The 15,479-nt window shown below is 42.2% G+C and overlaps 1 protein-coding gene across 3 annotated transcripts in view; it reads left to right on the top strand.

The window, feature by feature from the left end:
- Positions 1-5,628, top strand: part of LOC137375306 (major facilitator superfamily domain-containing protein 8-like) — a 108,268-nt gene extending 102,640 nt beyond the window's left edge. For all 3 annotated transcript variants that reach the window (XM_068042268.1, XM_068042267.1, XM_068042266.1), the window contains 2 exons: positions 507-619; positions 5,137-5,628. In XM_068042268.1, the coding sequence (XP_067898369.1) occupies positions 507-587 (81 nt within the window). In that variant the 3' untranslated portion in view covers positions 588-619; positions 5,137-5,628. The remainder of the gene's footprint in view (positions 1-506; positions 620-5,136) is intronic.
- Positions 5,629-15,479: the final 9,851 nt, after the last annotated feature.

The following is a 15,479-nucleotide window of genomic DNA, read 5'->3' as shown; positions in this document are numbered from 1 at the left end:
CTTAAGCATTCATTCTATCCGCTACTGATGCAGTGTGGTTGCACTATGTACCATCTACTAGATACACTGCAGCAACTCACCAATTCTTCTTTGATATCGCCTCCCTAACTTGTGACTTCTACCACTTAGAAGGTCAAGGACAGCGAACGCATGGAAACATCACCTCCAAGTTCTCCTCCAAGTCACGCACCATTCTGACTTGGAAATGTATTGCCTTTCCTTCACCGTCGCTAGATCAGAATCCTGGAACTCCCCATCTAACAGCACTGTGAGCTTATCTTTACCATACGAACTGCAGCGGTTCAATAAGGGTGTCTCACCACCACCTTCTCGAGGGCAATAAATGCTGGCCTTGTCAGCAACTCCCTCATTGTATGAATTTTTTTTTTTTTGAAAGCCAAGTTTACCTGTACTATTCATCCTAATCATCTTTATGCATACAGTGCTGTTAAGATTTACAAGATAATGAACTGACTGAACGCATCTAACCTTGTTTTCTACTTTAGATAATGATGGTAATATCATACAGCTATTTGGTTGAACCTCCCCCAGCTGTGAGTAGAAGAAATGTGGATGATGATTGCTGAAAGTGGTTATGAAATCCAGCAGGAAGTACAAGGTAAAGTGAGAAGAAAATAATTGTCTATGCATAAAGATTAAAGTTAATCTTACTCCAATAATAACTTGAGAACATAGGAATGTATAGGGCCAGAAAGGCTATTTTGACACATTTGGAAAGCCTAAGTTCAAAAACAGTTCATTTCCTATGTCTTTTAGTTAATTTTCTGGCCAAATGCCTGTCAGTTTCCAATGTAGGCTTAAATCCTTCTGTGCAGCCGGTCTGTGTGAACGTTGTACCTGATCTGTGGAATCACCTTCCCTCTTAGCTTCATCCATGGCCCCTCTTTCTGGTTCTTGGGGCTGTCATGGGTCTGTGTTCAGTAGTTGCAATGTAACCGTATCCTTAAATGTCAAAACAATGCATTATCAAAGGAAAGGGAATATGATTGAGTTGTAAATACTGATCATTCTGTGGAAGTATCTAGTCAATGTGCTTGTTAACAAAACTAATTTAAGTACCTAAAGGATGCAGCAAGTCAAAAAACATGCATTAACCCTGCGTAATTTGTCAGGCCCCTTCTAGAATGTTGTATGCCATTTTATGTATTTGGGCCATCAAAAATACATTTATGTATTGGAACTGGATCAGTGGGGCAGAATTTAAAATTACCTTATCAGGACAGACTGAAATAATTGAACATGTTTTCATTGGAGAGCAAAAGGTTGAGACTTTGAATGTATAGGAAGTGTTTCATGGCAATAAAACTGGTATAAGTATGCTTTTACTGAATCTTTAACTTCATTAGATACCCTTGTATTAATACTTGCGCTCACTATATGCAGCTAGATATTAATCCTTGGTTGTCTAAGAAATACCTTCTGAAATCCAAGACTTTTTGAGCAATCATTTTATTTTGCCTACTAAACACATAAGCACGAATATTTAATCCATTGCAGATGTCATCAATTTGTTCCCTGTTCACAAAGTGTTACTGTACTTACAAAATAACCTCTTGTGTGCATATTGTCAATGTAAATAGAGTAATTGAGATAAAACTCTTAACTTGTGAAGAAATCTGGCCATAATAAGGGGTTATAAGGTTAAGAGAGTTCTTTTCCTATGAATTAGGGATTTAAAAAAATAAAAAGCAGAGCTTCATCTGCCATGGAGAAGAAGGGGCTCATAAACATGCCAGGACATATTCAAGGACACCAACATCTTGTGGCATGTTAACTTTACCCCTAACACAAAAGGCAGTCTCTGGAAAAACAGGAAACCTGCTCTGAAAAACGTGAAAATATTCACTTCAGTAAAGCACTGATAGTACAAGTCTTGTAAGTAATCATTGTAACTTACCACAACCTAACAATGGATGACATTATTTTCTATGGATGCACCTAAATCACCTGTTAACTGATTCTGGGAAACTGAGTTATAATCTTAAAACACTATTGTGTAGCTAGGAAATGTACCATTGTGCAACCTTCAGCATCCTGCTAGCCTTAAGGATACTGACCACCACCATCCGTGCTCAGCCTTTCCTTAAAAATGAAATAATGTGGATTTCAATGAGAAATTGACAGTTATACAGTCTTATTTTGGAAATAGAAGAGGACAAACCTAGTTGCAAGAGGGGAACCCCCCTCCTCCATATGTTTAAAAAACACATTAGTTATGAAGCTTAGAAACATTATAAATATTGGAACCACTCAGTGGATCTTTAGAGTCATTGGAATCATTCCAGCTTTTCTCACGGTAAAGGTGCAGCTGATGTGGGGCGTTCTCCCCTTAATTAGGATAAAGGTATCTTGCTCAACTCTAGCTTTATACTTGGGGATTTAAGGTAAATGCTGCTTTAAATATTGATGGATATCTTAAATATTTTGCTGTAACAATGTTTAGACTTAAAACTGGGATTCTCTATTAGGAAGAAGATTATACTTTCTTTTTCCTAGAACTATTAACATTGCGAATGTTGTGTCCATCAAAGTGTGAATTGCATGTTCAGTTCTTTAATAAACTTGTATATAATTTAGAAAATATATTGTCTCATATAGTCTTCTATATCTCAAACCCAAGACCCCCTCTCTGTACACTCTTTGATGGGGGGAGGTTTATTATTGAGGCGACATGCCAGGACCTTTTATAATATTCGGGTTGTTATAATCTGGCTAAAACTTGTTAAAAAGGCTATCTGGAAGACAGTAATCTCCTCGACTTTTCACTATTGTTCAACCTATTGCCAAGAAAATCTATAGCTCAAAATGAAACTGCTTAACCTAAAACATTAGATACCCCAGTAAATTTGTAAATGATTACCTCCAAGAATTTTGTAGGAAACCAGCCTTGGTTGAGGAAGCTGGGGTTATTTTCTTTAGAAAAGAGGGTTTAGAATCAACTATTTAATTTTTACAGTTATGAAGGTCATTGATAAACTTGATGCTGACAATTATTTATTAGTAAAGGACTCAAATACCAGGAATGAACAGTTTTAAAAAAATAAATCAGACAATTGTGAATATGAAGGTAAGTGAAGTGAATTTTTTCACAAGCTAGATAATGGAGTTGTGGAACAAGGGAAGACCATTAAGAAGGATAGTATAAAGTTGGTTTGAGACAGTAAGATGTGTTTCAAGAAATGGGAGAGTGGGGTGATTGAGGGGATATAGTAAGAAGGTAGATAATTGTGTTGATCGATGAAAATGATTAGGTTTGATTGGGCAATTACTCTATTCTATTCCTAAAGGTATTTCAGTCTACCACTTCCACATAAATGGGGCTAAGTTCCACATATCAACTATTATTTTTACTGAGCATAGTTTCCCAGGAAAATAATGAGGTATATTTCCACAGGACTTTGTGGCAAATACATTATCATCCAAATTTGAGGAACCTTTTATTTATTGTTGCATCTCTTTTAAATGACAGTTTGTATGGAGGCAAAATAATCCTCTTTGCATGTATATTCTCGGACTTTTTTCCCCCTGAATTTAGTAGATCAGATTTTGTATCTACTCTTGCCAAATCTTATCCCCACTTTATTCTGCATGCAGATTTGCATGTCAGCATTTGGTGACTTCATTGGGCTTGCTCCCCATTGTGCTGCTCCTACCTGAGTGTTATTGGAAATGAATTCAGGTGCTGCCTACTGAAAGGAGGAATTCTAGCAAGAACAGCAGTTCCTGCCTATAGTGTGCAATGGCTAGAATCATTTCCATTAGCAGGAGGAATGGGGAAATGGATAGAGGAGGGGAGAAACTGGGAAATGTGCTTTGAGGTGGGGGAGGAAGCATGAAATTGAGGAGCTGGTAGTAGAAGAATAATAACTTGGACCTGCTTGGAGGAGACTGAAGTGAAGGGAGAGGGGGAGAAGGATGTAAGCTTGCATGGGGAAGGGGAAAGAGTATTTGCTTGAAACAGGGGAATGGAAGTGTGAATTGAAGTCCATTTAAGCAAACATAGCTATTCACTAGCAATGTCCCTCTAGTCCAATGAATGAACAGTTAACATTTTTGGTGTGCTCTTGGCTAAGGGGTGAATGTTGACCAGAACAGAAGAAACGCTGCCTGTTCGTTGAATAGTGCCATGGAATCTCTAATGTTCATGTGAACCACCAGAACACTTTTTAAAAACTCCATAAAATAATGTAATACATCATTCCATTAGTACTGCAATAGTGTTGGACTGCATTATTTAGTTGAGAAAGTGAAACCATCTTTTTTGGTCCATCAAGATTATTGCAGATCAATTTTATTTAACGCATAGTACATGACATTACATAACACTTGTCATTATAAAACCATTAATCTCTTACTCCCCTTAGTTAATGTTGCAGGAGATCTTCTACCACATATTGATTTCTTCCGGTCATTCAGTACAATATCAAGAGAAAAAATTAACTTCTCGCAAAGCTTACAATTTCTCCCACTGAATTAATATAAGTGAAAAGGGGCTTGATTGACAGGAATCCATTCAAACAGCATGAAGGGGAATGAATTTGCCCCCCCCCAGCCCAATCCCCACCCTCCCCATAGAATGGGAGATGGCTTGGTCCATTGGGATTCTGGAGAGGAGTTTTCTGGAGTCAGGTCTGGGCTTCTGAAAAAGCTGCCCTGTCTCCCTAACACCGCTAAATCCCCTCTCCATACCAGAGCCTCATCGGGAGTAACTGCCAGTGGGGAATGCTTCAAGTTTCAGCATCACATGTTGGTGGCCTTCACGTTGCTACACTAATACTTCTCAGACAGCCAGCAGCAGCACAGCACCTCCACTGTCCACAAAAAATATGTGCATTACTGAAGAATACAATCTACATTATATGGAATATTGGAGATTGACACAGATGCAGTAATAGTATCTTGGGATTCAGATATCATAAACCATTCAGGCTTTGTCTCTGTTTCATCATCTGCAACACAATTAAATTATTGCTTTGTAGCTTGCTCTCTAGTTTTGATCATTATTTGTTGTCCAGCCACATTCTAATTCCAATGCAGTGGTGACTGTCCTTTGCATTGAAATTCCTTTTAACTATTGATTTTTCACAAAAATTGTCCTCTTTTGTCTCGTTCCAGATCTCCAGTCAATGTTGCTGTCGTGAGTCTTCAAGCATCATTTACCATGTACAGTTGTTATCATATTTAATGTGAACACTTTTGTTCAGTCTATTTTTTGTATATTTTGGCAACTGTAAAAATTAAATAACATTGTTTGCTGTAATAAAGTGATCAGGTAAACAGGCAAAAAAAATGTGAACAAATGAATGCTGTATATTCTGGTTTGTTTGAATATATAGATGTACACATCTGAAAAATTGTATTTTAACTTTCAGACCGTGTCGTGTGTACATTTGCTAATAAATCATTGTTAAATGAACTGAGTTTTTAAGATAAAAGCACATTTTCTGCATTGTCAGACATAAATATGTGCACCAATAATTAATGTTAGAAAACTAAAGAAAGCCGATGATTGTGATGAATTGTTGCCACAATGTGAAATTATATACTTCTCATGATTTATTTAGTAATGTATGTTTTGTATTGAAGTCTTGCATAGCTGAGTTAAAGCCAGCAATAAATTACTAAGTAATTTCATTGTTTGCAATTTTTAAAAGAAATTAATAATTGAATCTACCTAATACCAGTTTTAAACAGTGTGAGAAGCAGCAGAGGCCTCAATTTTAACTTCCTTGCCTGACGGAAATGAGACCAGGGTACAGGAGAGGGTGTGGGGGACTTATCTACTCCTTTCCTGCCCTAATCTGAGTGTATCAAATTTTAAATTGCATGTGGGAAATGTAATATTACTTGTTCTTTTGATGTGTGAACTATCGTAGGCCTGTGAGTCTTACAGGTAATATCCAAAGAAAACGTGGGTTTTTATTATAACTTAACTAGAACATATACATACAGTTACTGCACGAGCCATATCTAAACACCTCTCACTCTGTCAGGCAACAGCCACAACTCCCTGGTCATGTGACACCACGTCCTCCAGGGAAATGGCAGATAATTTAAACCAATATTTTGCACCGGTCTTTACGCTGGAGGACACTATAAATATCCTACAGATATCAGAGCTAATGGGAGGAAGGATCTTGTAACAGTCTGTATCATGAGGGACAAAGTATTTGACAAACTAGTGGCACTAAAGGCAGACAATTGCCAGGACCTGATGGCCTACATCCAAGGGTTTTAAAGGAAGTGACTGCAGAGATAGTGGAGGCATTGGTCAAAATATTCCAGAACTCACTGGATTCTGGGAGGGTCCCAGTGGATTGGAAAACCATTAATGTGACGCCCCTGTTCAAGAAGGGAGGGAGACAAAAAGCAGGAAACTATAGGCCGGTCAGCCTAACATCGGTCGTTGGGAAAATGCTAGAGTCCATTATTAAGGAAGAAGTAGGACATTTAGAAAAGCTTAACGCAATCAAACAAAGTTAACATGGATTTGTGAAAGGGAAATCATGTTTGACAGTGTTTGCTAAAGTTCTTTGAGGATATAACAAGCAGGGTTGATAAAGGGGAACCGGTAGATGTAGTGTATTTGGATTTCCAGAAGGCATTTGATAAGGTGCCACGTAAAAGATTACGGCCGGAATTTTACCAGTAAGAATCTGGTCCTGTTGGGGTCATGCGGAGGGAAAAATGGCGTGTGATGACGTCGGGCCGGGTCCCCGGCGTCATTACGTGCTGACGCAATTTAACCAGCGTGGGAAGTCGGGCGCGATAGAGTTTGCGCTTGCTGCCTGAATAACATCAATTGAGAAGTACTTGAGGTATTTCAGAATCCAATTGACAGAGAATTTACACTACGTATCTGATTTTATGGCCGTTAATCGGGTCGTGGGGCGTGTCAGGAACCCGGCAGGTTCAAAAGGGCGGCAGGCGTTGAATCATGAGGGAGTTGGAGGCAAAAATGTATTTATTGAACTTTATTAATGCTGATGTTATTTGTGTGCCCTAACAAGGGGTGTAACTTGCAGGTTGTGCAGAAGGTTTAATCTGAATGTTATGCACTGCTGATTGGCACCCATCTAATATTAGTTATTGCCTGAAAGGAAGTACCTGAAGTGAGCCAGTCACCGAAGCTGGAAGCTATTGTGGTCAAAGCATTTGTTCTGCTGTTCGACAATGGCAATTGTTCACTTTGGAGGTGGATCATCAGACGAGGAGGACAATGATTCAATGAGTGACAGAAGTACAAATGGTCAGGGGAATGTACAGCAAGCTGCAGCATTGCATCCTCATGCTGCTGGAGGGAGAGTAGTTCGCAGAGTCGCCCGGGAGCAACCAAATGTCAGGAGACGTGCCTACCCAGTAGTAAGGGCATACCGAACGCGTCTGAACTACCTGCAGCTGTCAGAACGCCAGTGCAGAAGAAGACTGCGGCTGTCACAGGAGACAGTCGCATCTCTGTGAGATGCTGGCATTGGATGTTGCATCAAACTGTCTCGGTGGCCATCCAATGCCAGTCGCTCTAAAGGTTACAATAACTCTTAACTTCTATGTGTCTGGCTCCTTCCAAGCCTCAGCTGCAGACTTGTGCGGTGTCTCACAATCAGCAGAGCACCGTTGCATAAAGGTTGTGACTGATGCATTGTTTCAACGTGCTAACCATTTCATCACGTTCAAGATGGACAACACCACTCGGGCTGAGAGAGCCAGAGGCTTCAGCATTATATCTGGCTTCCCAATGGTACAGGGCATAATAGACTGTACTTGCGTGGCCCTTAGAGTACCAGCTGGACAGTCGTGGGGCATTCATGAACCACAAGGGATTCCATTCAATGAACGTTCAGCTCGTCTATGATCATCGGAAGCGAATCACGCAGGTGTGTGCACATTACCCTGGTAGTTGTCATGATTCTTTCATTCTCCACAACTCACAGGTGCCTGCAATTTTCAGTCCACACAGAATGGAGGGATGGATACTTGGCGACAGGGGTTATCCTCTGAACACATGGCTCATGACACCAGTGAGGAACCCAAGGGGTGAGGCGGAGGAACGATACAATGGGAGCCATGCGGCCACCAGAGTGACAATCGAGCAAACTATAGGCCTCCTAAAGATGAGATTTAGGTGTCTTGACCACTCTAGTGGATCACTGCAGTACGCACCGGCGAGGGTTTCAAGAATCATTGTCGTCGGCTGTGCCTTGCATAACCTGGCGATTGAACATGGAGATGCCCTAGAGGATGATCAATGTCAACGCGATGTGTCATCAGATGATGATGATGACGTTTCTGTTGAGGAAGATGGGCATCAGTCTAATGATGACCATAGAGAGGAAGCTGAATGTAACTTGGCTCTAAGTGCTAGAGAAACAAGGGATTCTCTAATAGGAATGCTTTTCAATTGAAATGATAAATCTTCACAACTTTCAAACTGCTTTATGACATTAATCATTGTGAGGATCTGACGGTGCAAAATCTCTAACCTTTAAGGGGTGAGACAATGCAACGAACCAATCCATCACATCATGAGGGACGCGACCCAAGTGTGTGGCTTCACATTTGAGACAACTTGAGTTAACTAACTATGTACTATGCAACTCCGTCAGACTTCCATGGACCGCATTCTGCACCTGCAACAACGCCCAACGAAAGGATGATCTCAGAGGTACGTCATCCGCTTGCAGCTCTGCACTAGCCTGGCATCCCACTCTCCTTCGAGTGTGTGATGCATCGGCCGATTCTGTCTCTGGTGGCTGGCCCACCAACTGTGCTGTGCTCATACCAGTATGTGACATTGATTCCCTAGACACAGTCATTCCAACTGAAGTCTCAGTATCTGCTGTGGTACATGGTGTGTCGCGATGATGTGACTGTGCACCCACTGAGGCACCCTCCTCAGAGGTGGATGGTCGGGCAACGGAAACGCTTCCTGGCACATGCTGTGTTTCACCTGTTGGGAAAAGCATTGTTGTCAGTTTCATCATCAATCCAGACTTAAGCACAAGTTTGCGTCTCCAGTATGGTTACATCTGGGTGATGTTACAATTGAGGGCAACAATCAGTGCATTTGACATTCACCAAATCATTGGTACAGTAGCGCAGCCTCACCACCTAGGCACCCACCCCACCCATAATGATAATGAAGTGTTACACCACATTCTGGATCACTCACTCTCATGCCCAGGTCCACCAGCCTTGCCATCTGCCACGGTGCGTCCTCCTCCTCTCCTGCTATAATTAAGGCATCCCCCTCCATTCTGGTGAGGAATGCCTGGGTAGGGACACCGCCACCAGTACGTGACCTCTCCTGGGCATTGTGTGCCCTCTTTTCCTAAATAAACAAAAATACTTATTTTATACATGGTCAATGGCATATGACGCTGTCACCCAAAGGGTTGATGTTGTATTTCACTGCTGTGACAGTGTTGGGCACAACTTTAACACCACAGCATCAGCGTTCATCTCAGACTTGTCCATCATGCGTCCCATTTCAAGGCAGCAGCCAGGCATTGATCATACAGGGCTTCCACATTGAATCATGAGTACACAAAAAACCTCCCTTGGCACATAAACGATTCGATGAATGAGGAATGCCTCTTACCTGGGCAGAGCGAAGAGGTCATTGAGGTGCTTGCGGCACTGTATCCATGTACGCCTCACAATGCCTCGGCTGCTGACCTCCTCTGCAACCTCCAGCCAGGCCCTCTTGGTCACTTCGGAGTGTCTCCTTCTCCCATCTGAACTGAATAGAATGTCTCTCCTCTCCTCAACGGCCTGGAGGAGGACCTGCAGTGAATCATCAGAGAATTGGGGGCCAACGTGATTGCTACTGCCCTCCATCACCACTACCAGTAATATTGTTGTCTCCCAGTCTTTGTGTTTCAAGGTGTGGAGCCTTTGAAATCTCCGGAGCTTAGGACACTCGTATCTTCCTTGACATCCAATGAAGAACTCACTGCTCTGTTTAACTTTAGTACTCCTTTATATAGGGCTTTCAATCAACCAATGTGGCCCCGCCCCCAATGATGCTGAAGTTCCCGCCCGTGCATGCTATTTCTTCTCGGAGTTACACCGTGGACCCGCTGATTAGGTGGTCAGCGCATTATGCCGGCGGCCAGGCGACGTGGAGCGAATCGGGGGCCTGATCCACTTCAGGCACATTGGCCCCAGAGCCACCGGTAAGTGCAAAGTTCCGACCTATTGCACAAAATGGGGGGTAATGTATTAGCATGGATTGTGGATTGGTTAACACACAGAAGACAGAGAGTCAGGATTAATGGGTCTTTTTCAGGTTGGAAAGATGTAACTAGTGGAGTGCCATAAGGATCAGTCCTAGGGCCTCAATTATTTACTATCTATGTTAATGACTTGGAGGAGGGGGCAGAGTGTAATACATCCAAATTTATTGATGATACAAAAATAGGTGGGAGGGCATGTTGTGATGAGGACATAAGGAATCTGCAAGGTGATATAAATAGTGAGTGAGTGGGCAAAAACTTGGCAGATGGAGTTTAAAGTAGGAAAGTGTGAGGTCATGCACTTTAGTAGGAAGGATCAAAAAGCAGACTATTATTTAAATGGAGAGAAATTCCAAAATGTGCAGCACAGAGGGATCTGAATGTTCTTGTGCATGAAACACGAAAAGATAGCATGCAGGTGCAGCAAGTAATTAAGAAGGCAAATGCAATTTTGGCCTTTATTGCTAGGGGCTTGAAGTTTAAAAATAGGGAAGTCTTGTTACAACTGTACAGGGTGTTGGTGAGGGCTATGAGGAGCTGGCACGAAAGAGGAGTTGAGATCTGGGGCAGATCAGCCATGATATTGAATGGCAGGGCAGGCTTGAGGGACTGAATGGCCTACTCCTCCTTTTTATGTTCTATGTAGTGACCTTCACTTACAGCTTAAGATGGTCTGCTCGGAAGGTGGTCCCACAACATCCCCCTTTTTTCCAAAGATAAAGACATACATACAATAAGCAATGATGTTGCAGTTAAGACTAACTATACATGATTAAAACAAAATGTTATTTACGAGTGAGTAAATTTAACACACTCTAAACCATAGAGGAAATTTGCCTATTTGTCCCGATCTTGTTATTGTAACCCTCTCCCTAGAGCTGAGCTTGTCTTGATGACTCCTCTGAGACTCTGGTGACAAGAACTCTGGTTGGCATGTTCTTCCTCTGTGCGTTCATCTTCAGACTTTGTCTTTGAATGTATCCATGATGCCACAGGATTGTCACATGTATTGTACAGCTCTCTGAGTTGACTTCAGTTCTGTCTCAGAATTGCACCATTGGATGTCTGGACCTCATACGATCTGGGCTGGTCACGTTTCCTCGCGACCTCTGCAGGATAGCAAGTTCCCGACTGTCATGGTCCTGTAGTTTTTTCTGGGAACATGTAGTTTGCATTTAAGGGAATAGTATTGCTTTAAGAACCAGCAAACCTCAGGAGTTATAGGAATGTGCATTTTTGTTTCTTTAAAAACAGCCATTTGGAGACTGCGATTCAAAGGGTGCATTCTCGATACCATGGAAACAGCCACTGGGAGTGAATCTCATGCAATATATTTGTTACAATTCAGTTTTGAACTGGCTTTGAGTTGAAGACAGTTTATTCTAACAAAACACACAGACACAGAGGACACAGACAGACAGCTATGGTGTTTAAAAGAGCTCCGAGCCATTTAAACTGAAGGAATAGGAATTTAGTCTGTTAATTATTATCTCTCAAAATTCTAAAACATCAAGCTAAAACAGAGATCTCTGGTAATTTAAATTGAAGAAAGGGAAGTTAGACTGTGATAATCTTTTATCCCTCAAAAACTCTAAAGTCAGATTGATTCTGTTGAAAGTGTTTGCAAGCCATTAATTGTTGAAATTCGCTGGAGAAGGAAAGCATCACCGACTGCTGAAGTTAGACTACGGACTGTTCTACTGTGGAAGAACATTTTTTCCTGCATCAGATGACTGTGAGGACTTTGAGCAACATTGGACTGTAAATTTGCAAGGACTCTAAATTTTTCTATTTTAAATGTTGTTTGTATCTTCATAGTGTTTAAGAATTTAGTTCTTCTAATTAAAGAGTTAATTTGTTGATTTAAAGATTTAAAGGTTTGGTTAGCCTCATTCGGGGGTTAATAGATGGTACAATTTGGCTGGGTCTTTCTTTAATTTGGCAAGTTTTTAAATGATGTTAGGCGATCTGTGGAGCGACAGGATTGAATTATCAGTGTGTCTCTCCCATCACAACCAGAATCGTATATTTTGATTGGGGGCTTTGGAGCAGTCGGTCATAACATCGACACATGGCTGAGGACTCTGACCTACTGTCCTACTCGCAATTGAGCTAATTCTGCTCCTGCTTGCCTGTCATGATGCCTTCATCTCTTGTTTGGAAATCTTAGAAAAATGATAACTGGCAACATCACCAACCACCAGCAATCCCTCTGGCTTCTGGGAACTTGCTGCAATGAACTAAAACCTGAGGAGAGACTCCCAGTCATGTTGTTTCTTTGTGTCAAGACTCCCAGCCTTTGTGGCATCCTTTACATGGACGAAACTGATACACTTGACTTGGATATTTTCTATCATCTTCAGTGTGTTACTGACTTCATGTATTATAGCAATTCGTAGATCCTGGCATTCTGGAAGTCCTGTGCCAGCTGGTCCAGTTATGTCTGCAATATAAAGCATTGGTGGTATCCAATCAGATAGCTGCACTGTAAGGTTATAGTTCCAAAGCACTTGATTAGAGAACTATTTGTACACAGAATGCCTAGCCATGGTGGGTTATACCATAAATTCCCATTTCTTTAGGTACATGTCCTTTAGTAAACAGAAAGGCAGAATGTTTGCACTTGCTCCGGTGTTGATCTTTACTCTGAGCTTATGCTTGCCATTCTTCTGCGGACATGGCATATGCCTCAGATTGCGTAATAGCATTGACATTTGATCCAAATTAACTATGTGAAATGCTTGCTCGCTATTCGGACGAGTGCATTCTTAATCTGTGTCCGCCTGACAATTTGTCTCTCTGCTGACCTGATGTAACTGCTTGGGCTTTTGTTGTGTGTTGGTATACCTTTTGTTGCATTTGCCATCCTGTCTTGCAGACTTTCTGCATGTGATCTGCCACCGATCCTGTGTGCAGTATCTGAGCTCAGTCTTCTGCATTGCCTTGCACAGTGTCCTTGCATGCCACAAGCTCTGCACTGGTCCTGGTATGCCAGACAACTGCGAATTGGGTGAGTCAGGCTAGATTTGCCACAAGGCTTATCTGACTTCAGAGCCTTGGTGACCATACCAATTGTCGTAGCTGCCAATGTTTGCAACTGTTGGCGGCCAGTCATGATGGCTTCAAATTTCCTTCCATCATTGAGTAGTGCATCAGTGGTGTGTCCTTTCTTCTTATCTAGCAGGTCTTTTTGAAAGGCCTCTAGTGGGGTACGCACTACTACTAGCTTTATAACCCGTTCCGACAATTCGATATCTGAAATGTCGCATTCTTAAGATTTGTCTCGGCACCTTGCAACAAAGTGGTAAATGGACTCATCTTGCCTTTGCTGGTTGGTCATAAGTTCAAGCCTATGTACTCAAATTTATCTTTACCTTCAGTTGCTGCTCCAGGAATGTCCCATAGCTTGCTAGGGTCCTTATGATCCTCAGCTAACAATTTTGATGTATTGATTCATTGCAGGCCCTCGTTGCCCAGTGCGATCTTAATTTTGACAGCTTGTTTCTCTGGTTCACTCACTTCTTGATCCAGGAAACACTGTTCCATTCACTGTCAAAACAGTTTAAATTCAGATGCTATGTCCAAAGCTCTGATCCCCTGGCAAATTGCCTACTGTACTCAGAGTTTCAACACCTCCCGGGGTCCTGTCTATATTCCTAGCTTGCTGCACTATTGTAGGGTCTTCTGCCAGCTGCTCTCTTGCCAGATCTTCAGCCACTCCGGGTAGGCAATTAGCTGTTCGTTGTTCTCTCTTAATGTGTTTTTCAGAAAAAAATAAATATTGCCATGATGTAATATTTGGTCTTCAGAAAAAATATATCCCAAACATTGCCACCATGTAATACGACTTGTTCCTTTTGATATGTAAACTACTGTAAGACTCACAGGGCTACAAGTAATATTCAAAGAATTTTTTTTATTATAACTTAACTAGAATATATATATATATATATATATATATATATATATATATACGAACAGTTACTGCACAAGCCACATCGAAATACTCTGTTGGGCTGTACCCACAATTCCCTGGTCATGTGTGATGTGACATCACTTCCTCCAGTGACCTTCGCTTACAGCTTCTTAAGGTGGTCTGGTCTTAAGATCGTCCCATAACAGGAAGGACCCAAGCCAGTGTATTGATTGGGCTCCAGTGACTTAATTGAGGCCTGGTATATGATTTAAGCCTGAATAGGGAAGTAGTGCTGCCTTTCTCCCAACGCCAGGCAAAACCTGTCAAGATCCAAGATGAAGGATTGAAGGGACCCAGAAAGTTAAGTTCTTTTTTTTAAGTTTCTTATGGAGCCTGGAAGAGCAGGAGTGCTGTTCCAGATCACCACAGGGAAATCTTCAACCTCCCTTCTTTTGGGCTTTCCTATCCCTGAATTGGGATTTTTTCCTCTGAGTCTTGCCTGAATGCTGGGGGCTGTAACCGTGGGCTGAATTTCCTGTTTGGGGTCAAAACCCCAAAGTCGGGATTAAATGGGAGCCCCAACCCTGGCACTGTATTGGGGATAGTCAACCAACAACAATTTTTGCAGTATTAGCCAATTAATGGTCAGATGGTGCACTCATGGGCTCCTGAGGCTGGAAGCCCAATAGGAGGCCCTCCAGCAATGACAAATCAGCAAACCAAGGCTAAGGTGGGAGCTGCCGATTCCTACACAGGGGGCACCTCAAGATGGAGGCACCCTCTGAAGATCAGGTAATAAAATTTAAACTAAAAGCAATCCACAGCTGTCTGTCTATGATTGTGGAGGGACAACCCTTCTGCTGGACAGCCAGCTGCTGCAGCTGTGACCCAATGGCCCTGACTGGTCGGGATGAAACGTGGTCTCATTTAACTGACCATGTTTTGGCTGCAGTGTGAAGCCTACCTGATGTCTGGAAAATTCCAGTTGGTGTGGGAAAGAGGCCTTAATAGGCCTCTTAATGACCTCAATTGGCTACCCACCACTTGCGGACAGCCAGCTGATCTGCCCCCAACATGGACTTCTCAAAAATGGCTCGGGGGTGGAGTGGTACCGGCAAACTGGCATGCTGGCCAGTGATGGCAAATTTTGGTCCCGCTCCCATCAGGCCTAGAAAATCCTACCCCATGAGTCCCTGGCAGCCACCTTCTGCTGCCCAAATTCCCACTTCTGTCTGCCGGACTGGCAGTGATGCCTCCTGGGTTTGGGCAAGAGTCCGTTCCTGAATGTGGAAATGAGGCCTGGGAGG

The sequence above is a fragment of the Heterodontus francisci genome, chromosome 11 (assembly GCF_036365525.1).
Source record: "Heterodontus francisci isolate sHetFra1 chromosome 11, sHetFra1.hap1, whole genome shotgun sequence".
In the NCBI taxonomy this organism is placed as follows: domain Eukaryota; kingdom Metazoa; phylum Chordata; class Chondrichthyes; order Heterodontiformes; family Heterodontidae; genus Heterodontus; species Heterodontus francisci.
This window is presented reverse-complemented; position numbering and strand designations above follow the sequence as displayed.